The sequence below is a fragment of the Rousettus aegyptiacus genome, unplaced genomic scaffold (assembly GCF_014176215.1).
Source record: "Rousettus aegyptiacus isolate mRouAeg1 unplaced genomic scaffold, mRouAeg1.p scaffold_m13_p_3, whole genome shotgun sequence".
In the NCBI taxonomy this organism is placed as follows: domain Eukaryota; kingdom Metazoa; phylum Chordata; class Mammalia; order Chiroptera; family Pteropodidae; genus Rousettus; species Rousettus aegyptiacus.
The window spans coordinates 132029786-132054448 of NW_023416306.1; the positions used below are offsets into that span (position 1 = coordinate 132029786).

The following is a 24663-nucleotide window of genomic DNA, read 5'->3' on the forward strand; positions in this document are numbered from 1 at the left end:
CATTGGTCTAGATTGTTTTTGTTTCTCCACCTTTTGCTGCCTAGACTTCCTTTGAAAATGATGTTAGTGAACCTCTGGAAAACACTAAGAGCTTTGTCCATGTACCCATGTCCAAAAAAAAGTACCTAGGGCTCCGATGGTTTATGAATAGTCAGCTTCAGTTTTAAGGAAAGGGGAGGAGGTTTTATGACTACATACAGCCACATTGCACATCGAAAGAAAATATTTGTTATTCTGCTTTAGGAGCCAAAGAGCAAGACTCACTGGAATAAATAAAAGGTGTATCTTCACTTTTTCTTAAATGTTTATATCTGATATACGACTGTAATAAATATTTTACTAGTTACAGTCTATTAGTTTAGATCAGTGATTCTGACTGTGGGCCCCAGATCAGCAGAAGCAGCATGAGCATCATATGGAAATCTGTTGCAAATGCAGGTTTCCATCTCTATTCCAGACCTGCCATCTCAGAAACTCTAGGGATATGAAGCCTAGCAATCTGTCTGTCTCAACAATCCCCTGCTTCCTCCTATGATAATTCCGATACATTTTAAAGTTTGAGTGTCTGATTTGGTTTATTGATTGTGCATGGTAACCTGGATGTAAATTCTTATATTATGTTGCTTTTCCTACAAAGTAGACTTTGCTTTTCGTGCTCCTGCAGGACCATGAAAAATCTTTCCTCTTTTAATCAGTGTTGGACTCCTAAGAGGTTAGTTCATATTCTCCTCCTTGAAGATCATATTTGCTGAACTGGTATATCCAGAACAGGGTTTAGCAAACCAAAGACTGCAGGCCAAATCAGGTCCACCTCCTGTTTTTTACAGTCCATGAGCTAAGAATGGCGTTAACTCTTTTTTAAAAACAATTTTATTCACGTACCATAAATTTCACCCATTTAAAGCATTGCAGTTCAATGATTTTTAGTATATTTAGTATATTTAGAGTTGAATGATTCGCCAGTATCCGTTTTCAGAGCATTTTATCATCCCCAAAAGAACCTTAGGTGCTATAGTAATCAGCTCCCTCTTTTCCCAAATACTACTCCCCCTACCACCCCCACACACGTATATACCACTGTAGCCCAAGATAATCACTAATCTCCTTTCTGTCTCTATAAATTTTTCTATTATGGACATTTCACATGAGTGGAATTATATGAAATTTTTTGTGGCTAGCTTCTTCCACTTAGCTTAATGTTTTTAAGGGTCATTCATATTGTAGCATGATTTAATACTTCATTCCTTTTTATTCCCAAATAATATTCCATCATATGGATATACCACATTTTATGTATTTGTTAGTTGATGGATATTTGGGCTGATTTTTACACTTTTAAATGGGTTAAAAAAACATCAAAAGAAGAATGATGTTTTATGATGTGAAAATTATCTGAAATTCAAATTTTATTATCCATAAATAAAATTTTGTTGAAACACAGCCATGCTCATTCTTTTATGTGTCATCTGTGGCTGTTTTTATATTATAGTGGCAGAGTTGAGTAGTGACAAACCGTACAGCCTTCAGAGCCTAAAATATTTACTCTTTGGCCCTTTGCAGAAAAGGTTTGTGGACCCCTGATCTTAAACAGTGTTTCTCAGTCTTTTTCTTCATTAATGTTTTCTAAGGAGACTTTTTAGACATTTTCCCCCTAATTGCCTCCCCTTCAGGAAATTTTAATGCCAGATGTATGTTGTGTATCTTTGTACCATTGCCCTTTGGTGGAACCCAAACCGTCATACTATCTTAGGGGTTTTGTTGCCCCCTTGGGTAGTATCACCCTCACTGGGAGTACATACTCTACAGTTGTGTTCTGGGGAGTTTCATCTCCTTCTCTATTAGGAGGTGAAAAAAAATTTCAGCTGGGTTAGATTTCCCTTGGAAATTTCTAGTGTTGAGGTGTTCAGAAAGTATGTTGGGATCTGCTGTTAGACCTTTAAGTATTTGACAGCATATGACTGTAAGATGTTATCATCTTGGCATTTAAAGATTTTGGGAAATTTTGGTGACTTCACCAAAATATTTCAGGCTTTTGCTTTAGTTCATACACTGGTTTATCGTAGAGTTTATTAGTAAATTCGGCTTATAGGCAGAGGCTAGAGAGTTTAAACAAATTTTGTCTGAAAAGTGAGGATTTTTATTGCCCCTGGTTTATGATGCTAACTAGCTTTCTGCATCTCTCCTATGCTTTAATAATACATTAGAAAAAAGATTCTTTTCTCCCATTTTCCCCATTCTCATCTTCTCTTATCCCCTAGAGCATCTGTTCTGAGAGAAGTAGGAATAGGTATGACTTTGAGGATTTAAAGGCTGGAGAGAGAAAGCATTGGTCAAAAGAAACTCTAATTTAAAGTAATGGAACACTAATACGACTTTTGTCAGTTTTTGGTGGCCTCGTGTTTAGTAATCAGGAATAGGCCATTAATCATGATGAAAACAGATCATTTTAAATATTGATGAAAAATTCAAGTCTAGCAGCGAAACAAAGTCCATGTTAGTTCCCTTCCTCTTCTCCACCAAATAGGATATATGGAAAAGGGGAAGAGTTGCATTTCCCTTGAAGGAGAGTAATTGACAGAGTAAAACGTTGCAAATGAATTACACTGGGAATATAACCAATTTTATGGAAAAAGGATTGTTATCCAGGTGGAATCTCTTCTCTTTGCTCCTGCCTTTTGGGTCCTACTATTTATGGAACTGAGACTTTTCTTCTCTTCAGTGTGGGTCCTTTTGTGATAATTCAGTCCAGAACCTATTCCTCAGTATTAATTAATTACCTATGTTGTGTGAAAGTAGGGAAGCTTAGAAAACTGTCTAAAACCAATCTTTAAACTTGCCTTACAATATTTATAGGCCTCTTGGACAGAGTTAAAAATAAAATTTTGCTTAAATTTAATAGACTTGTCTTATAAGTAGTTATTGTGGGAGAGGGAAGCAGAAATGACAACCTCTTCCAGGTTCAACTATGAGATTTAAACCTTTTTTTTTTCTGAAATTTCCTTTCTGACTTAAGATTTCTCTGTTATTTCTTCCCATCATCAAATGGAGCTTCAGCCCTTCGATACTGAAGTAGGATTTAAATATCATCAACTTTCAAGGTTCTGTGCATTGTAGTCCAATACTCATTATATTTTAATCAGCATGTCTAAAATGGTTCTTATCTTTCTACTAAACCTGATTATCCATTGATATTTCATATCTTAATGTTGCTTAATGCAACATCCACTCAATTGCTGAAGCTGAAACAGAGTATTGTTCTAGACTCTCCCTTTCCACTTATTCTAAAAGTTCCAAGTCCTCCGAATGATTCCTCTTAAAAATATTCTCTCTTCCTCTCCATCCCCACTTCTCTGGTTGGACTTTATCACTTATTACTTGCATCATCCCAGTTACTTCCCAGTTGGTCTCCCTGCTTCTGATATAGCATCTCTCCAGACCATTTTCTACTTTGCTGCCAAGTTGTCTTTCTAAAAGACAGCATGATATCAGACTCTTACTTAAAATTTTTTAATTATTTCCTGTAACATGCTGGATTAAATTTCAGTTTCTGAATTTTAAGACACATAGACCTTAGCATCTCACCCCAGTCTGCTTTTTCTAGCTTCATCTTCTGCCACTCCTTTATTTTACCCATACCAAAGTACTTGCAGCTCCCTAGACATGCCATGGGGTTTCATACTTTCTATTATTTCATATCGTGCTTTTTAGGTATTTTTTCTCTGCTTACAACACCTTTCCCTGCTGTTTTTGATCAGAAATCAATAGAAGTTTTACTTTGGGAAGCCGTTGTTTCCCAAGACCTCATGTATTTGTGTCATAGCATTTATCACACCATAATGTCTGATCTGATTCCCTCTTTTCATTTTGAGAGTAAGAGTTGTGTTTTTTTAATCTTAGGCTCTACATTACTTAACACAGGACCTGGTTCCAAGTAGCTACTCCATAAATGCTATTGACTGAATCTCATTTATGTTAAGAAGAAAGAAATTTAAGTGGAGCAGATTTTTCACCTTGAGCTCTGAACCCATTTATTCTAGGTAGTATTCATTAGACCTAAAGTCCAACAAAAATCAAAGAATTTGAAAGGATTTTGGGGCCTGTTGCAATATAATTTGATGCGCTTTATATTCACTGGGTTTTGATATCCAGATTCATCCAAAATGTAATTAAGGTAATTTTTGTTAACCAGATAAATGATACTGAGGTTAAAAGTTCATTTTTACGGTCTGGTTTTCCTTTCTTTTTGTTGAAAACATTCCTTTTTTGCTTATGATGAAGAGACCTGGTTTATTCCACAGCCTCATCAGACACCCATTTCCGAGACTATGGGTCACTGTCAGGTTTTGCCCAGAGTTTTCTTAACTGCAGTGCCAGGACTAATTCCTTCTGTTAAGTCCTCTAAGCGGTCAGCAAACAAACTACTTCTAACCAGCCTAGCATGAAAGCAGTGTGCAGGGAATACAGGGCAGGTACATTGGTTGTTAAAAGGCATTTGGTTTTCAGTTTCCAGATTGCCAGTCAGTGCTTTCTCCTCTCCTGTTGGCCCATCAAGTTAGAGGCGTTGTGCTGCATATCTCAAGGTGGTCTCTAGATGTTGAACAATTGCAGAAAGCTGTGATTTCCCTATAATGAAAGAACAGTGTACCTGTAGTTTCCGCCATTCCGATTAACTGGTAAGAGAGATTAAGACTGACTGTTTACCAGGATTAAATGAGATTAGAAATCCATTTCTTTCTTGAAGCCATTGTGTCTCTCCTGAAGGTAAATTCAGCCCTTTATTTTGCAACCAGATCTGCTTGATGAGGGAGTAGATAGGGGTTGGAATTATAAGAAGAGGATCCAGATAATCAGGGCTTTAAAAAATCAATTTACTGCAGTATAATATCCATACAATAAAAATCACACATTTTTAGTGTACAGATTGATATTTTTTACAAATGAATGCATGTTTAACCACTACCCAACCCAAGAAATAGAATATTTTAAATTTAATAGAAAGTTCCTTTGTGTCTCTTTGCAGTCAGTCTTCTCTCTCGACCCCTCTGCAACCAAACACTAATACATTTCCTCTTTGCCCTGAGAATACTCACTGGCAGCATTTCGGCTACATCATTTACCTGAGATAACTTGCGGATCACAGTCTTAACCTCACCCCCAAAGTTTGCCATGAAATATCTTGCTTTTATTACTCTTTTCTCATCATTCTAGTATATCGATGTCTTTGGAAACAAATGACATCATTCTATTTATAGCATTCTGTTTTTAGTAGTGATATTTTCCATTTACAAAATATAGTAATTCTTGATTGCCGAAAATGTCAAATCCTAGAAAATGTAGCATTTCTATGTGTGGTATTAAATTAACACTGGCAGCAAGCTGCACTTTATTTTTTCAGCGAGAAAAGGGTTAATGTGATTTCTAGCACTATATATAGTTTTGTCCAGTCCAGGATTTTGTATAAAAGAAATCGTACAGTATGTACTCTTTTGTTTCTAGCTTCCTTCTCTTGGTATAATGTCTTTGAAAATTGTCCATGTTGTTAAATGTATTAGCAGTTTCTTTATATTGTTGACTACTTGAGTTCATTACATGAATATACCACAATTTGTTTATTCACCAATTGAAGGAAATTTGGGTTATTTCTAGTGTTGAGCTTTTATAAAGAAATCTGTAACTCTCTCTATACATTTCCTTTAATGGACATAGGGTTTCATTTTTTTTCTTGGTTAAATATCTAAGAGTGGAATTACTGGGTAACGTGCTAAGTGCACATTTAACTTTATGAGAAACTGGGGAACTGTTTTCCTAAGTGGTTGCACCATTTTACACTCTCACCAGTGACTTATAAGAGGTCTAGTTACTAAAAATCCTTGCTAAAACTTGATATCATGTCTTTTTCATTATAACATCCTAGTGGGTTTGAAGGAGTATCATTAAGATTTTAATTTTTCATGTTTTTTTGGTGCTGCCATAAATGGTATTTTTGAAAATTTTATTTTTTATTTATTTTTTGCCAGCATATAGAAATGCAGTTGAATTCTGTATATGACCTTATATCAAAGTCATTTAGTTCTTATTTTTAACAGGATTTTGTTTTGTTTTAGACTTCCTGGGATTTTCTACATAGACAATCATGTTGATATTGCATTTGTTTTATTCAACTTTAGGCAGTAAGGATAGGATCCACATAATCTGGATTTTTGGCTCGTTTAGTTTTCTGGATATTTTGAAAGCCTCATCCTTATGGGCCTCTGCATGCGTGTTAAGGTGACATAATTGAAGTGTGAACCATGAATATGAAGTGGATGAATACAGCTGTGGGAATAATCATATGTAGAATTGGTATGGCAGATGGTAAACGAGGCTGTTTTGCCCTCTAGGCTTTTGAAAATTTAGAAAGGAGGCCCCCTGCTCTAAAGAACAATAAAATTTGGCTCTGGCCCAAAGGAAGCATTTCCTAAAACCAGGTTACATTGGCTGATCACGGGCATCACCTCTGGCCATTTTTAAAGCCGTTTACCAATCCATTCATTGGACAGATATTTAGTGAGTGAGTACCCACCAGGTACCAGGCACTATTTTGGTACTTTGGTACTATCAGTGAACAAAACAGTAAAAAAAAAAAAAAAAAATTACGAAAAAACACAAAACCCTGTTTTGATTATATTCTAGTGGGAGAAATAATAAATAGTAAGCATGAAAATGTCTGTCTCTTTGTGTCTATTTAGAGTGAACAGGGCTCTGATGAACAACGAGGTAGAGAAAGCGGGCAGGAGTATTCTAGACCCTTATACGTTTACAAGACCCTTATGGACTACTTAATTAAAGCTGGAAAGTCATCAGATTCACCTCACAAACCAAGTAGCCGGAAAAAAGGTTAATACATAATTATTCAGTCAGTGATTAGCCTCTGATGTGCATGATCTCAAGTTTACATATGAATTCTCCATCGATTTTCTTCCCCAACCTAACTGTCTTATTTGCAAGACAGAGTTTTCAGAAGAAATGGTTCCAAGCAAACTACACTGATCCGTCACCACAAAACATCCCATTTTAACAGAAAAAGATTTGAATTTTTTCAGGATCAACAAATACAATATAGGAAACTCGTCATAGCCTTACACAATTATAGCATTGTTCATTTTACCATCTTGGTTAGAAATAGTCAATATTATGTTTGAGATCAGTAAAGTTAAAGAAATGGAAAAGGTGCCACATCTGAGTAATTTTACTTGTGGACATTGTAAAACGTCAGCTGTGATAGAAACAACATTACACCAGATGGCTGTTAAGTCCAGTGCTTTTCATTACAGATTGATGAATCAATAGACATTAATATGCCCAGTTAATAGTACTGGTTAGAATCCTTGAAGATAAATTTTCAGAACATTGTATGTTCTGTGCATCTGCTAAAATAAACATTTCGATGTGTAATATTCAAAATCATAAATGAAAACTATGAAGAAATAAGATTGCGGAACTCTTTCCTCAGTTTGTGTAAGTCGTAGTTCTGCTCTGTATCAAGAGTTCACCTGAAAACCTTGAATACAAGCACATGAATTGTTTTATTCAATTTTGCATAGGAAAAATTCAATTTTGCCTGCAGGCCTGAATTCCATATTAAATTATGTTTTCAAAATAGTGACTCTAATAATAACAAACACTTAAAATAAGATTCACTGTATACTAAGACTGTCGTGAGTTTACATGATATTTGCTAATTTAATCATCACTAGATAATGATACAGGTACTGTTAATGTTATCTATGGCTGAGGAAATGAGGCACAGAATAGTTAGATAATTTGCCCTTGTATCACACAGCTAGGAAGAGGCAGAGCCAAGATTTAAGTCTAGGTAATCTGGTTCCAGATTCTATACTCTTTTTTTCTTTTTAACTTAAAAAAATTATGGTAAGACATACATAACATAAAATTTATTATCTTAACCATTTTTATACGTATACACCTACTGATAAGTAGAAGTGTTAAGTACATTCACACTGTTGTGCAGCAGATCTCTAGAATTCTTTTTATATTGCAAGACTGAACTCTAATCTTTTAAACAGTTCCCTATTCCCTTCTTCCCTTGCTTCTGGCAAGTACCATTCTAATTTGTCTCAATGAATCTGACTGCTTTAGGTACCTCATATAATTGGAATCTTACAGTATTTGTCTTTTTGTAACTGTCTTATACTTTGCATAATGTCCTCAAGGTTCATCCATGTTGAGCCTTTTTAAGGTTGAATAATATTTCATTGTATGTATATAGCACATTTTGTTTATCCATTCATCTTTTGGTAGTTGCTGGGTTGCTTTCATTTTTGGCTGGTGTGGATAATGCTGCCATAAACATATGTGTATAAATATTTGCCTGAGTCCCAGCTTTAAATTCTCTGGGGGTAAAAACCTGGAAGTGAAATTATTGGCTTATATGGTAATTATCTGTTTAATTTTTTGAAGAATTGCCATATTGTTTTCCATAGTTTCTGCACCATTTTTTATAGTTCTACCAACTGCAAACAAGGATTCCAGTTTCTCCACATCCTCACCAACATTTGTTATTGTCTGTTTTTGTTTAGTTTTGTTTGATAACAGCTATCCTAATGGTATCTCATTGTGATTTGGTTCTGATTTCAATTTCCCTAATGAGTAGCGATGTTGAGCATCTTTTAATGTGCTTATTGTCCATTTATATAGCTTTGAAAAAATACTTATTCAAATTTTTTGCCCATTTTTGAATTGGGTTGGGTTTTTCGTTGTTGCTGAGCTATAGGAGTTATTTGTATTCTGGTTACTAATCCCTTATCAGGGCTAAGATCTGCAAATATTTTCTCTCATTCTATAGGTTGTCTTTCACCTCTTGATTTGTAAAAGTTTTTAATTTTGACGAAGTCCAATTTATCGTTTTTATCTTTTGTTACCTTTGCTTTCGGTGTCATAGCTAAGAAGTCATACCTAAATCCAATGTCTCCTATGTTTTCTTCAAAGAGTTTTTAGTTTTAACTCTTATGTTTAGATCTCTGATCCATTTTGAGTTAATTAATGTATATGGTATAAGATAAAGATCCAACTTTTATCCAATGGCTTAAGTTCTAGCCCATTGTCTTTACTTCCAACGGTACTTACCCCTCAATTTAAAGAGTTGACATAAAGGATTTAAGAAAAGTAGGTAGTAATAAAGTAGCAGTAGCAAGTATAGACTATTAGAAATTTCAGTAGTTAGAAGGGGGAGAAAAAGAAAGGGATTGTATTTAAGTAGGGAATATTTTTAAAAATAATATGCTCATTCAAAAAAATATGGAGAGGTCAAAGTATTAAAAAAAGTACACAGCTCGGAAAACAATAACATAATGTTTATGGATACATAAATATATAGTAAATACTTAAAATCTGTTTGGCATTCGTAAACCCTAAATTCATGATAGTAGTTTCCCTTGGGGTGGAGGGCCAAAGGAAAGGAAGAGAATGAGAGAAGGGTACATCGGAGGCTTCAATCTATAATGTTTTTAATTTTTTTCAAAAGAGATCTCTGAAATAATATAACATAATATTAAGACTCAACAAAGCTATTTGATGGTTACAAGGGTATTTATCTGTATCTGAAATATTTTTTAATGAAAATAATTTAAAATTTAAAACAAATAGAACACAGAATATTAAGTTTATCCGTATCAGGGAGAGGATTAGCTCTTCCTCTAAGATAGAAGGGGGCAGAGAAAAATTTTTTGGAAAGGAATTTTGAATTGAAAAGAATAGAAATTTAAGGGAGTTCAGGATAGATAAATCTTAGTCTCATTTTAGTGGCAAAGTATTTGCAGAGGGTGAAGTGGGAGTACTGGGGATAGTTTTGGGAGTTCCACGTCAGTTGGAAAGTGACAGATTCAGGATAAGGGAGTTATGTAGAAACAAAGAAGTTGCTGAATACCATTGAAGGGTTACCAGAGAATGGTTATTAGGAATTTGTTGTTGAGCAAAATACCACAGTTAGGTAGACTTACTAGCATTGCTTTGTAGCCCAGTAGAAAAATAAAAGAATGAAAACCAAACAAAAGCAACAACAACAACAAAAAAATGAACTCTACGGATTAGATTAAGATTGTATTCAGAATAATTGGGTTGCAAGGAAGGAAAGCCCACTCTTAACAAAAATCAATGAGGGAGTTATCTTAACAAAAGTCAATGAGGGAGTTATTATATGGCTTCAAGAGACGATCATAAGGGCAACCAAACACTAAAGTACAGCTTAGCACCTCTTGAGTACATTCATCTCTGTATCTCTTCGCTCCTTTTTTGGCTGGCCTTCTCTGCACATGGCTCTACATGACTGACACAGCATTTACTTTGCAGAAGTTCCCACCCTCATGAATTGCAGATTTGACTCATTAGTGGGTTATGAAATCAATCAAGTTAGTTGCAACCAGTATTTAAAAAAAAAAAAAAAAAAAAAAAGGAATTCAGTACAATTAGAAAGGTTATTTTAAGTTGTGTGTGTTTGAGTGAATACTTATCGCAACATAAAATTAATTCATCACATTTTTTGGGTACCTGGTATGTGCCACATAGGGATGGGTTCATTAGTAAACAAACCAAAACCTGCCCTTTGCTTTCTCCTGCCCAAGATCTCTTAGAATATAAGGCAAAGCAGGCAGAGTTCAGTTGCTCTGAGTTCAGAAGTGGGGTCAGTGCAAGGGGTAAGTATAGAAGAGGTGCAGAAAACCTGCCTAACCTATGTAATAGATCTTGCATTGAATAGGAAACAGAAGTTGTCTGCCACTGGGATAAACACTACTCTGATGTTCAGGTGCACTGGGTCTGCCTGACTGAAACTGGAGCGATAAAATCCTATTCCCACCACTGGCCTTGCACTGGGTAACAAGGAACAGCAGTTTACCACTGAGGAGGGGGCAAAAATTTGGAGAGATGCCTGCTCTATGGCACAGGTGTACAAGACCTGCTGAAAAATGATGTTATCTGTAGGTTTTTCATAGGTGCCCTTTAGCAGATTGAGAAAGTTCCCTTCAACTTCTGATTTGCTAAGCATTTTATCGAGAATAAATGTTAGATTTTGTCATGTGTTCTTTCTGTATTTACTGAGATTGTTATATACTTAAAAATGTTTTAGTCTGTACTATTTTACTGTTAGTGGTGAATAATATTGATTGAATTTCAGATGTTCAGACAAACTTGTCCCTTTATAAAATTCATTCAACCATAATGTACAGTAGTCCTCCACCTATCTGCAGGGGATATGTTCCAAGACCCCCAGTGGGTACCCAAAACCACACTTAATATCAAATCCTATGTTTATACAATGTTTTTTCCTAACATATACACCTTTATACTTAAAAGAAGCACTTTACGGCTTTTCTGGCACATCTTAATCGCCAGCATTGCTCTTTGGAGCCAGTATCAAAGAAAATAAGGGTTATTTGAACACAAGGACCATGATACAGTCATTCTGATAACCAGGATGGCTACTAAGTGACTAATAGGCAATGTGTACAGCATGGATATGCTGGACAATGTGATGATTCATGTCCCCAGTGAATTGGGGCAGGACAGTGTGAGATTTCATCATACTGTTCAGAAAAGCATGCAGTTTAAAACTTATGAATTGTTTATTTCTGGAATTTTCCATTTAATATTTTCAGACCTCGATTGACAACAAGTAACTGAAACCACAGATAAGCGGGGGCTACTAGGGTAACCTCCTTATATTTTCTTGGATTTACTTTACCAATTTTTAAAGAATTTTTGCATCTATAATTATAAAGGATATTGATCTAAAGTTTTCGTACAATGTCATCGGTTTGGGTACCAGAGTAATTCTGGCCTCAAAAAGTATGTCATAAAGTATTTCTACCTCCTTAATTTTATGGAAGAGTTTATATAGTGTTGGTATTATTTCTTCCTTAATGTTTAGTAGAATTTACCAGAGAAGCCTTCTGGGCCTAGAATTTTTAGTGGGTAGAGGAATAGGGAAATAAGAACGGGAACACTTTTAATTAAAATTTTAATTTCTTTAATAGATGGAGGACTATTCAAGTTATCTCTTTTCTTGAGTGGGGTTTGGTAGTTTGAGTCTTTCAAGGCTTTCATTGTTTCTGTAGTCATCCATATATATTTGTTCTTCTCTATGTGAGTCTGCTTTTAAATTTTAATTAAAATTGAAGTGAATTTAGTGGTTTAAAATAGTTTAAGCTTGGCTGCTTTAAAATTTTTCTATCACTTGTTTTAATAAATCAAGTTGGTTTTGATGTGCCTTGACAAATTTCTCCATGCTGCTTGTGCTTGAGGTTTGTTGCAGTTCTTGTTTCTGTGAATTTATGGTTTTCATCAACTTTGGAAATTTTTCAGCTGTTAATCAAATATTTTTTCTTCCCCTCTTTGCAGACCTGAATTACATGCATCTTATTCCACTTGAAGTTTTCTTTTTTCCCAGCCTTTTTTCTTTCTGTGCTTCATTTTGAATAGTTTGTTTCTGTTTTCAAGTTTACAAGCCTTTCTTCTGCAGTGTCCAATCTGTCATTAATCTCTAATGGTGCCTGTTTTATCTCAGACATAGTTCTCATCTCTATAAATTTTATTTAGATCTTTTGTATTTACAAAACCCCACTTAACATGTTTAATCTGTCCTTGAACTTCTTGAATATAGAGATTATTATCATGATTACTTAATGTTTTCGTCTATGTCATTTCTGGGTTGATTTCAGTAGATTAATTGTTCTCATTACAGGTCATATTTTCCTGCTTCCTTGCATGCCTGGAGATATTTTATTGGATGCCAGGCATTGTGCTGGACATTTTTTTTTATTACTTTAAATATTCTTGGGCTTTGTTCTGAGTTGTGGTTAGATTTCTCAGAAACAATTTATCCTCTAAGCTTCCTTAGGTAGGACCAAAGCAGCAGGATTTTTCCACACTAAAGCCAAACCCTCATATGGACTCTGTCAGATGCTCTGTGAATTATGAGGTTTTCTTCTCTGGTAGTGGGAACAGAAACTACCCCCTATCCTATGTGAGCTACAGGTATTTCCTCCTCTTAATTATTTTGGGTTGTTCTCATCCCAGCCTTGGGTTGTTTCCTCACACATGTGTGCTGACTAGTACTCAGCTGATAACTTGAAGGGGGGACTCTGCCTGCATATCTCCAGAATTTGTACAGCATTTTGCCTTATTGTATTCTGCCCTGCAAACTCTAGCTTATTGACCCCTCCACACTCTAACTCTTTCTTCTGCTGGGTTCTGTTTGGGTTTTCCCTCCCCACCAGGGACCTAGAAATTCTCTTAGGCAGTAAGCTGGGGCAATTGTAGAGCTTACTTCATTTGTTTCTCATCTCTCAGGGATCACTATTTTTGTTTTCTGGTCCAGTGTCTTGATAAGCATTTCATATATTTTTATTGAATTTGTCCTTGTTTTAGGCAAGAGGGTAAATCTGATTCTATTATATAATCTTGGCTGGAAGTAAAGTCTTACTGTTTTTAATAGGATTACTCTAGCTGCTGTATTGAGAATAGACTGATGGTTGTCAAGGGTAGAAACAAGGAGACCAATTGGGAGAGAAATATAATAGTCCAAGTCAGAGATGATGAAATAAAGTGTAATTTTCATTATATGTTACATTCAAAAAGTTGAGAGCCACTAATCTAACTCATACTCCATCTCTCATTTCAAATTTTCAAAAAGGTGTTTAACTCAGATCACTTAGTGGTTCTCTTCTGGTGTAGGTCTTCAATCCTCTCATCCTCCTACACCCACACAGTCCATTCAGTTATTGTAGGTGGCCCTGGAAGAGGTTGGTATGGATAGGGGCAGATTATCTAAAGGAGAAGAGTAAGGAAAAACCAGTCCTACAGTGGAAAAAAAATATCTTCTAGGAAGAGGTTCCAAAAGATTTCTTTTAAAACAGGGTATGCCTATTTTTAGTGGTCTTCAAATTCTCTTTCAGATATATTTTGTCATCTTCATGTTGAGTGATGGAAGATGGCCCTGCAACCTTTTCCAGACAAGGTCTGCCATTCCAGCCCTTCAGGAAAAAGTTCAAGTACTGCTGAAGGGCAGAGACTAATGTCCCTTAACTCCCTTCTGTTCTCTCTGACAATTCTGAATTGACATTCAAGCTTCAGTTCTGGTGGCATTACTGAATACAGATTTCCAACTTGACTTCTTTACGCAAAGAAAATAATTACACAGAAAAAAAAAAGGAAACTTTTTAAATTCGAAAATTAAAAATATTTTACATTTGAAAAATTACTTTGTTTTTATTCTCTTTCTCCCTAGGATGGCACTGTCCTTTATTTTGAGATTGCCTTCCCTACATAAGGTATTTAAAGGCCCTTTTATGAAATTATGATGATAGATGATAGTGTTTGATTTTTATTATCCTTTTTTGACTAAATGAAATGTTGTCAACCATATATTAGTCTCCTAATTTTTTTTTTTCAGAATTGGTTGTGGTTTGTGAAATACACCATAATGAGATCCTAATTTAAATGGTTAGTCTTAAAGTCAGGCTGAGTGGGGAGGGAAGTGTTGGCCAGGATCAGGGTGAATCTGGAATGTGATTGAGAGGTCAAAGTACTGGAGTCTTCCAGCTGTGCAGAACAAGGGACTGTAAGGAACCTGTAGGACCAAGGGCCTAGAGCAGTGGTCCCCAACCTTTTTGGCACCACGGACCAGTTTCATGAAAGACAAGTTTTCCATTGGCTGGCTGTGTGTTGGGGGTGCAATGGTTTCAATATGATTCAGGCATATTATATTTATTGTGTACTTTATTTCTGTTATTATTACATTGTAATATATATTGAAATAATTATGCAACTCACCATAATGCAGAATCAGTGAGAGCCCTGAGCTCATTTTCCTGCAACTAGGTGGTCTCATCTGGGGGTGATGAGAGACAATGACACCCAACGTGTGTTGCTTCTGTCCAGTCTACTCCATGATCTTGTTATGGTTGCTGTCACTGCAGAAAACCCTGCTTCTCAAAGATAGGATGTTGGAAATGGAAGCAGGCTTTTCATTGCTTTTGTGGCAGTCTCAGGATGTGCTGCCTTGATTTTAATCCAGAACATATGGAGATTTGAAGTGTCTCAAACATATTTTTAAGGCCACCATAATTTGCAATCCCTCACATGCGTAGTTCACAATAGAGTTCCTGCTATGAGATTCTAATGCCTAAGGATCTGAGGTGGAGCTGAGACAGTGATGCTAGAGCACTGGGAAGTGACTGCAAATACACATGAAGCGTCTCTTGCTTGCCCATCACTCATCTCCTACTGTGCAGCCCAGTTCCTAACAGGCCACAGACTAGTCCATCCATGGCCGTGGGGTTAGGGACCCCTGGTTTAAAGAGGAGGGATAGGGATATGGTCAAAGAGATTTTGTCATTTAATATTCTAGAGGTGAGGCAATTTGGAGTGATGGTGAAATCCACAGTGTTACAATGTTTATGGGGATAAAAGCTATTGTGAAAAATTCATTTTATGCCTTGGTCATTTTTTATTTGGTGAGGTCTAAAGACTGTCTTTTAGTTATTGCTAAATATTCCAAAGTCACAGTGTATCATAAATTATCCAACCATTTCCGAATGTTAAACTTTTAGGGCTGTTTTATTTGTAAATAAACCTTTTCAGTTGCTTTTAATAAACAATTTAATCTACATTTTTTATGGATAGATTCTTAGATATAAATAATGTTACAGAGGACATCTCGATTCTTACATCTTCATTTGCATTATTGTCTTGGGTAAATTCTTCGAAGTAGAATAATAGTGCTAAATAATTGTTTTAATGTTTTCTTCCTGTTTATATTTTTTATTTTGTAAACTGTATTGATTTTTTTTAAATTTTATATTTGGGACTTTTGGATCTGTGTTTGTTTTAACTATTTATACAAGTCCTTTACTACCACAACTAATCTGCTGTCAGTAATAGCAATAACACTTATTAAAATGTCAGGTGTTATTCTGAATGCTTCATATACATTAATTATACATCAACTCATTTAACCCTTATGATGATCAGATATTGCTTTTTACAGAAAGGTTAAATAAATGGTCAATTTTTCAAACCTAAAAATTTAACATAGAAATTTTCACCTTCCCCACTCACCACCAATACTTAACACTACTAGTCTTTGGCATAATACCAGTGTATTTAATGTCTTTTAACTTCATGATATCATACTGACCAGTACTCAGTCATTATCCAGTGTGTTTAACAATTGTAATGTTGCTGCAGAAAAGATCCAAAATTAGACCTGTGAGAAACACTCGGAGAGTTGGAGAACTCAGGTTTACTACACCCGGGGTCCCAGAGGAGCTAGTGCGGAAGACCTAGGCCCCCCAGCTCAGTTGAAGCATTCCTTATATTCCTTTTTGGCATGGGCTGATTGGTTAATTTGTCCTCAAACTGTTACATAGGGTGGCAGTTGCTATGGATTACTGGCAGTTACAAAGTATTACAAAGCACGGGAGTTGCTGGGGGTACTAACAGTTACATTTGTTGCTTAGACAGATCAAACAGAAGGGAAGGTGAGTCTTTAGTCAATTTTGAGTACAGCCCATGCAGCAAGCACATTTACAGAAGCAGAACAGAGAGCCGATTAGCCTTTTGAATGAAAATTCCTCTTTTCCCCTTTTTGATGCTTCTTTAAATTCTTATCAGGCATGAACCTCTTGATCTCCATGGGCCAGGGGCTGGTAATTACACAGCATAAGGATATTTGCCGCAGTCTTTCTCTCTACTAGAGCCTCTATAAGGGACATAATTGACCGGACAACAAGAGGCAACAGGCAAGGGAGAAGGAGGAAGGCCCTGAGGGAGAGGACTACTATTCCAACTAAGGTCTTAAAGCCCCTGAAGGTAGAGAACCATCCTCCAAAGAGGTTATTAGGGTCCCACCCTGTCCAACTCTGGATGGGTACGTGAGCTATTTTTCTAATATTAGTAACCAGCTATTTCAGTTACAGCCTCACCATTGTCATCTCTTTGGAGACATCAATCAGATCCATTAAACTGCCCGCATACTCCACCTTCTTCCACTAGCAAGTAATCTAAAGCTAAACAGTTTTTATATATTGCTGCACGCATCTGAGACTGTTGCGTAGCAAGGAGTTCTAGGCTGAGGCCATCAGTTAGTAATGATCTCTAGCATGGCTTGTAACCTGATAATTTGATTAAGCATGTATATGGGGGATCAGTAACCCCTGCTTCTATCTGGGGTCCAAGTTGTGGGGCCATAGTATTGGATGATACAGTGGGGTGGCCATTCATCCTCTCCCCATGTTTGTTGTCCCTCTTCTTCGAGTGACCTCTTAGTCCTCGCTTGTAAGTCTTGATATAAGGGAACACTTGGCTCATTTTCTCCTTTGTCCGGTAGGAGGAAGAAGCCACGTTGAATGATCCCAATGATGCAACTTCCCTTACAGTTTGCTGGGAGTTGGGTATAAACCCTCTTCCCACAAATTCAAAAGAGCCCATCTGGCGCTTTCCAAATCCTGGGGCTAGTGGAGTTGAGGGTTTCCCAGAATGTGCCAATAGCTGGGATGGCACAGAGGGGGTTTTGGACCATGCCTTCCTTTATAGTACAATTTGTGACAGTTGAGCTTTGGTTGAAAGAGTGGCACAAGGAGGAGTTATAGCGCTGTCAGTGGCCCAATACCAGGTGGGAACTTTGGGCCACCAATTTAGATCCATGTGATTTAAAAATAGCATTCTTCTACATGGAGTCTCTCCAACTCACTGAGTATATCTTGGACCTATCTGGCCAAGACATTCTTCTCCTATTACATCTGAGGAGAGGATCCAGATCCTGGGTCGACCCTCTTTATGTTGAACCAGCATGTGATTCCACTGAAGGAGGTAAAAGGCATCTAAGCTAGTTCCCTTCCAAGGCCAGTCCTTGCTCATGAGTGCTCCTCCACACACCCAGCATTTAGTAACACCAAGTTCATGGCCTATCCTCTCAGCTCGGTCAATAAAGAGGTTCTTCCCTAGGCTTCGGCTCAAGGTGACCTTTAGCTGATCGTACACAGGTGGGCTTTGGGGCCCAGGAGATAGTGTAGGTTTAGGTGTGGTTGAATTATGCAACCATTGGACAATTTCTCCAACTGCTGAGCCCTCTGCATGGTTATGGACCTTTTCCTTGTCTGAGGTCCATTGCCAACATGCCCAAGTTTCCCCTAATTTTTTAGACTCTTGGCAGGATTGGCTGCTTTCAGATTTAACTTTTATGTACCCCATCCCATGTTTGAATCCCCAATGAGTGCAGAGTGTAGCATTTAGAGCACACCTTGTGGGTAGACCGGTTACAGACGTAAAGCCAGTGGCAGTGTTATACCCTCCCCATCCTGTACCTTTGCATGCAGTGGGTACAAGGGAAAGAGGAAGTGGGGAGACTGGTGCCCCACACATGGCAGAGCAGGAGGAGAAGGAAAATAAGTCTTTAGGAGTGTCATCCTACTTGAATTAGCAAAACAACCAATAATGATCAGACAATCTAGAACCATAAAAACGTACCAAAGGGAGTTTAGCCTGAACATGTAAGAATTGAGAGGATCCCAACATAGACTACTTAGGGCAAAAGTAATCCTTTGACTCAGAGTCCAGTTTGAGGGTGCTACCAACGTCAAACCTAGAGCAAGCAGCAAGACAAGTATAATAAAGAGGGTTAGGGCTACAGGAGGATAACAGTACATCTGGACAGTCTGCATGATTGATCTTCAAGCTTCTGCCGTGCGTAGTCCAGCCAGCTTCCAGGGTGGCCAGAGCAGGGCCAAATATCTCAGGAGGGTTTCTATTGCCTCCAGAACATGATTTGAAGCGACCGATCAGGAAGAGGCTCTTAAGTCCAAGTCTCCCGTTTTTCCGGAGGTGTCGTTCTCTTTACCCAGGTATGGTGGATCCATGGGGTGTTATCTGCAACTTTAATAGCAGTAGAAGTAGCTAATAAACAGTATGAGCGCCTGTCCAGCTTGACTGGAGTGGCTCCTTCTTCCAATCTTTAACCCGTACTTCATCTCCTGGCTGAAAGGTATGGACCCAATTCCCTAAAAGGATAGGGGGCCATTTCTGAAGTTTCTTGAGCGATGTGGCAGAGGATTCTCCCTAAGGCCTGAAGGTGTTGGGATGTTTCTAGGTAAGTCATTAATTGAGGGTCTCCATTTGATCCCTAAAGCTTTGGACAAGGTCTGAACTATCTCAGACACAAAGGCAGGTCCATCGTCTTATCTTATAGAAAGGGAGAGCCCATGTCTTGGAACAGTTTCTCTTAATAAGACCCTAGCTACTTCTCGTGCCTGTTCAGTGCCTGTAGGAAAAGCTTCAGCCCATTCGGAGAGGGTGCAAACTAACACAAGCAGATATCTATGGCCCCGGCAGGGCTTGACTTCAGTAAAGTCCACTTCTAGGTCTTCGAGTAGCATAGTTCTAATTGTTTGCACCCTTGGATTAAACCTTGGCCTTTGGCCAGCGTTGTTTCGTGCACAGGTCACACATCTAGCACTGAGCTGAACGCACAGGGTTGGGAGTCTGCGTATAAAATAGTAGTGGCCTAACAGGTTTTCTAAAGAAGTCTTCCCTAGGTGAGTTAATTCATGGTATTGTTTTACTAGTTGAACTAACTGCCAGCACGGTGGGAATAGTCTCTGATCTGGAAGCTCTCACCAGCCCTCCTTCCTCCTGCTTCCCCTTTCACTTGAAGCCCATTGTTCTTCTGCTTTAGTGTATTTTGGGGATAGAGGCAATTCTGGTGCCAGGAAAACCTTGGAGATTGACTTAGAACCTATTGTGGCACTCGGTTGGTGGGCAGCTCCTTGTTAGCTACTTGGTCTGCTAGTTGGTTTCCCCTACTGACAGAGACGGTTCTTTTCTGGTGGCCCTTGCAGTGAATGAATGCCGCTGTAGAAGGCTTTCAAGCTGCCTCTAGCAGTTGGAGGATTTCTTTTTTGTTCCTAATTTCCTTTCCTTCCACCATCAGTAATCCCCCCTCTTTATAAATAGCCCCATGTATGTGCAAGGTAGCAAAGGCATACCTTGAGTCGAAGTAGATTTGGGCCCGTTTCCCTTCAGCCTGTCACAGTGCCTGGACGAGTGCCCATATTTTGGCCCACTGTGATGACCAGTCCTTTGGCAGAGCCTCAGCTCTGATTACCTTATTGGTAGTTGTTATTGCGTAGCTGGCTTTGCGCTGTCCTTCATGGATGAAGCTGCTCCCATCTGTGAACAATACCAGTTCTGGGTCCTGAAGAGGAACATCTGTCAGATCTGGCCTGCTTGAGTAAACTTTATCCATGACCTCCTCACAATCGTAGTCGGGAGGCCCCTCCTCAGTAGGCTGAAATGTAGCAGAATTCAGTGTACGTACAGTTTCATGTGGACTCCTGGATTTTCACAAAGCAGTCCCTGATAATGAGTTATTCTGGCATTGGTCAGCCACTTATGTCCTTGATTATTTATTAATGAAGTTACAGCATGGGGGACCTTTGCGTTTATATTTTGTCCTAGCGTAAGCTTGTCCCCTTCTCTGACCAGGATTACCATGGCAGCTAAGGCCCGGAGACATGGCAGCCATCCCGCAGCCACTGGATCTAGTCCTTTGGACAAATATGCAATTGGGCATTGCCCTGGCCCAACTGTTAGTGTGAGGCCCCTCAGTGCAGTGTGGTTCTTCTCATGTATGAAGAGGTTAAAGTCCCATGTCACATTCGGCAGTCCTAATGCTGGGGCGCCGATTAAGAGTCTCTTTATTTCTCTGAAAGCTTTTTCTTGTTTAGAGCCCCATTCCAGGAGGGGTTTTACCAGACCCAGCTGTAACCTCATACAGTGGCTTGGCAATCTCAGAGAAATGGGATATCTAGATCCAACAGAATTCGGCAGCCCCTAGGAATTCACAGATTCCTTGCTTGGTGTTTGGCAAAGGTATTGAGCAGATGGCCAATTTCCTTTCATGTCCAAGTGCCCAATGTCCTTCTGAGATGATGAACCCAAGGTATCTGACCTCCTTTTTGCAGATTCGAGCCTTCTTCCATGATGCCTTGTATCCCATGGTAGAAAGTAGGGCCAGCAAGGCTCTAGTACCTTTCCAGCAGTCTCCTTGGATGGGGCTAGCCAGCCCAGGTCATCTACCTAATGGAGTAGGGCACAGTTCAAAGTCTCTCCAGGCAAGGCAGTCAGATCTGTGGCCAGCGCTTTGCCAAACAGGGTAGGTGAGTTCTTGAAGCCCTGTAGCAGTCTAGTCAAGGTCAGTTGCATTTTTCTCCCGGTGTTTGGGTCTTCCCACTCAAAGGCCAACAAAAGTTGCCTTGCCAGTGATAACCAGAGACTGAAGAAGGCATCTTTAAGGTGGAGGCATGTGAACCAGCTTGCTTGAGCTGGTAAGAGACTCAGGAGGGTGTTCGAGTTTAGGACTACCAGATGGATGGTAACCACTGCATTGCTGATGGTGTGCAAGTCCTGGACAAGGTGTTAGTCAATCCCTCCAGGTTTCTTGACTGGCAAGAGTGGAGTGTTCCAAGGTGACTGACACTCAACTAGGATTCCGGTATCACGTAAACGCTGGACATGGTCCCAAATTCCTAGGTGTTCTTCCCATGGCATTGGATATTGCCTTTGTGTGACAGGGGAGGCTCCTGGTCTCAGGTCTACCACAATGGGTGTGTGATTTTTGGCTAGACCTGGGGTCCCTTTTTCTGCCCATACAGCAGGGAACTCTTCTAGCAGACTGGTTGGATTTATTTGTTTTCCTCCTGGAGAATAAAGACACCATTTGTCCTCCCTGGGCACAATCACAGCCATCATTAGAACACGCTGATTCCTCAGAGTGAGACTGGTGGACCTCCCTAGGGTAAAGGTGATCGGTGCTCCAAGCTTTGTTAATAAATCTATCCAAAAGGGGGATAGGTTACTCAGGTAGATACAAGAACTGATGAGTCGCTAGGTAGCCCCCTGACATGAGCAGTTTGGTCGACTTAGCTTTGTGACTTACGATTGGACAGTAATCCAATGCTGCCCTGGACCATCTGCCGTACAACATAGAACCGCAGAATGAGCTCACACGGACTCTGTAGCCTTTAGGGGACTGTAAGCATGCCCAGCCATGGAGCCACAAACTCATACCCAACCGATGAAGTCGACCAAACTGCTCATTCATTCACTCATTCATACATCAGGTTAAAACATTGCCTCACCTCTATTGGAAGGCCATAACCTGATATCTCCTCCCCCCTTTATGAGACCCTGATGTCTTCCCCACTGGGAAGACCCTGACCAATGTCTTCTAACTGAAGACTAGGAGGTGATCAAGTTCCTTTTCTGTGCGGAGATGGGATCTGACTGGGAGCTGATCCTGAGACCTTACTTTATCCTGTGGCCATTCCTGGTGAGTTGGTCCGTTCTTCCTCTGGGTCCAGTTGGGGACTCAGCCGTCTGGGAGTCAGGACGCCAGTTTGAAAGAAAACCCAGAATACTCATCAGGTGGCGCACCTCCTTGTTCGTCTCAGAGCCCCTCCACCCCAGCCTGGCTGAGCTACCGGTCTGGCAACTCAAAGGGCCAGTGTGTTTGGAATCTTGCTGGGGCCCCCAGAAATGTTGCAGAAAAGATCCAAAATTAGACCGGTGAGAAACCAACCAGCACTCGGAGAGTTGGAGAACTCAGGTTTATTATGCCATCAGTCCCAGAGGAGCTCGTGCTCTGAAGATCTGGGCCTGGAGCTCATTTGCAGCTTTCCTTAAATAGACCCTTTTTGGCATGGGCTGACTGATTAATTTGTCCTCAGACCAATACAAAGCAGTGGGAGTTGCTATAGTTGTAGGTAGTTACATTGCTTTACAAATGGGTTACTAGCAGTTACCAAGTGTTACAAAGCACGGGAGTTGCTAGGGGGTACAAAAAGTTAGGCTCTTTGCTTAGATCAAACAAAAGGGAAGGTGAGTCTTTAGTCAATTTCTAGTATAGCCCATGCAGCAAGCCTATTTACAGAAGCAGAACAGAGAGCCGATTAGCCTTTTGAATGAAAATTCCTCTTCAACATTACATAGGGTCATTGAGATTTTTTTTCGTAGTGACTAGTTTAGTATGTATTGATTCACAAGTTGATTTTTTAAAATTATTTATATCCTATCTGCTTTCAAAAAAGGATTTAATGCAATTTATAATGAATGAGACATACTATAGAACTTTTAAACATTAAAGATCAAAAACCTTAAAGAGGGAACAGGGTAATTAGACCTAAAATCTAGGCTAATTTAGTAACCACAATTTAGTATTAAATTTATTTCTCATTCATGATATTTTTGGTAAGAATGAAATTCTGGCTCTTGGGAATAGCCTGGAGTCATTCATTCGAAATTATGGTATTTAGTATGTCAGATATTATTCTTAATGCTAAAATATCTGCCATTGAATAAACCTGAAATATAGTTCTTTACGTATTTTTCATTAGTTAGCGGTCAAAAATTTTTTATATATGCAGTGATTTTAAGAAGCATTGAGAAATATTAAGGTACTGGTTCTATTTGCTCAAATTCACTCTTCTCCCTCTGCACACACTCAAAATTGTGAAATTGTGTAAGAGTGATAAATATATTGTCCGTGAGTTGAAGTATGATACAGAGTGTAATACTTTCTTTGAAATTTTTATTCAGCAATGAGTGTTTGTTCCAAGGGCAAAAAATAATTTTATCTGTAGCTGAAATCTGTGGTTGTGATTGGTGGAAATCCAAAAATAGTTGAGAAGAGAGAGGGAAACCATTTTGTTAGGGCTCAACAATTTGGAATGAATTTTATAGTCAGTTGTGTACTACTAATAACTTTTTGAGCAAGGTAGTGATATCATGAAAATAATATTTTAGGAAGTTGAATTCTGGTAGTCATATATAAGAAGACTGTCTCAAAGGAAGAGACACCAGGGAATTAATTACTTAAGAGCCAACTGCTGTATTACACACTAATACTTCTTGAGTTTGATTTTGACTGCCTTAATCCAAGGTGTATGGAACCCCAGCTTAATCTGTTTCTCTTAAACTTTTATTCTTAACTTCTCCCAGGAGCCCACCATACTGAACTTCCTTTAAATCTTGCTGTATCTTTTCTCTAAGTTTTAATGCATACGTTTCTCTGCCTATCACACTTTCATTTCCCCTTCCCTTACCATCTCTTTCCACCTCTCCCCGTCACCTCTTATCTTGAGGTAGAGATAGAAATAGAGTTTCTGGGTTCTAATACTGGTTCTGCCCCTTCTTAGCTGTGTACTTTGGTTTTACTTAATCTCTCAAAGCTTCAATCTCTTTTGTATAAGGTAGATTATCATACAGTTCCTACTTTATAAGGTCCTTGAGAAAATTAATGGGTAAACATTTGGAATACTCAAAATAGTGGTTGGAAGTTAAGCATTATATGAATATTATTATTGTTGTTGTCATGTTTGTTTTTCTGATCTCAGCATAGATTTTACTTCTGGGAAGCCTTTGCTGACCCAAAGCTGGGTTTGAATACTACTCCTTCATGTTTCTGTAGATTCCTGTACTTCCCTCGCCATGTCATATTATCATTGTCTAGCTGTTTAATGCCACACGTTCTTTTTCTGCTACCATCACATCTCATATCTTCCTTGACCGACGCATAGTAACTGCTCAATAAATATTTGTTGTGTAGCACATATA

General features: G+C 38.5%; 1 protein-coding gene and 1 long non-coding RNA gene across 3 annotated transcripts in view; both read left to right on the top strand.

Annotated features, from left to right (window-relative positions):
• Positions 1 to 24663, top strand: part of ZNF609 (zinc finger protein 609) — a 178542-nt gene that overhangs the window by 51662 nt on the left and 102217 nt on the right. The window contains exon 2 of one of the 2 annotated variants that reach the window (XM_036238383.1): positions 13950 to 14324. The exons of the other annotated variant lie outside the window; for it this stretch is intronic. Within the exon in view, the coding sequence (XP_036094276.1) occupies positions 14283 to 14324 (42 nt within the window). The 5' untranslated portion in view covers positions 13950 to 14282. The remainder of the gene's footprint in view (positions 1 to 13949; positions 14325 to 24663) is intronic. 2 annotated transcript variants of the gene reach the window in all.
• On the top strand, positions 1355 to 10455 carry LOC107508979. Its single transcript, XR_001596421.2, has 2 exons — positions 1355 to 9894; positions 9934 to 10455. It is a non-coding gene; the product is annotated as an uncharacterized LOC107508979 (long non-coding RNA).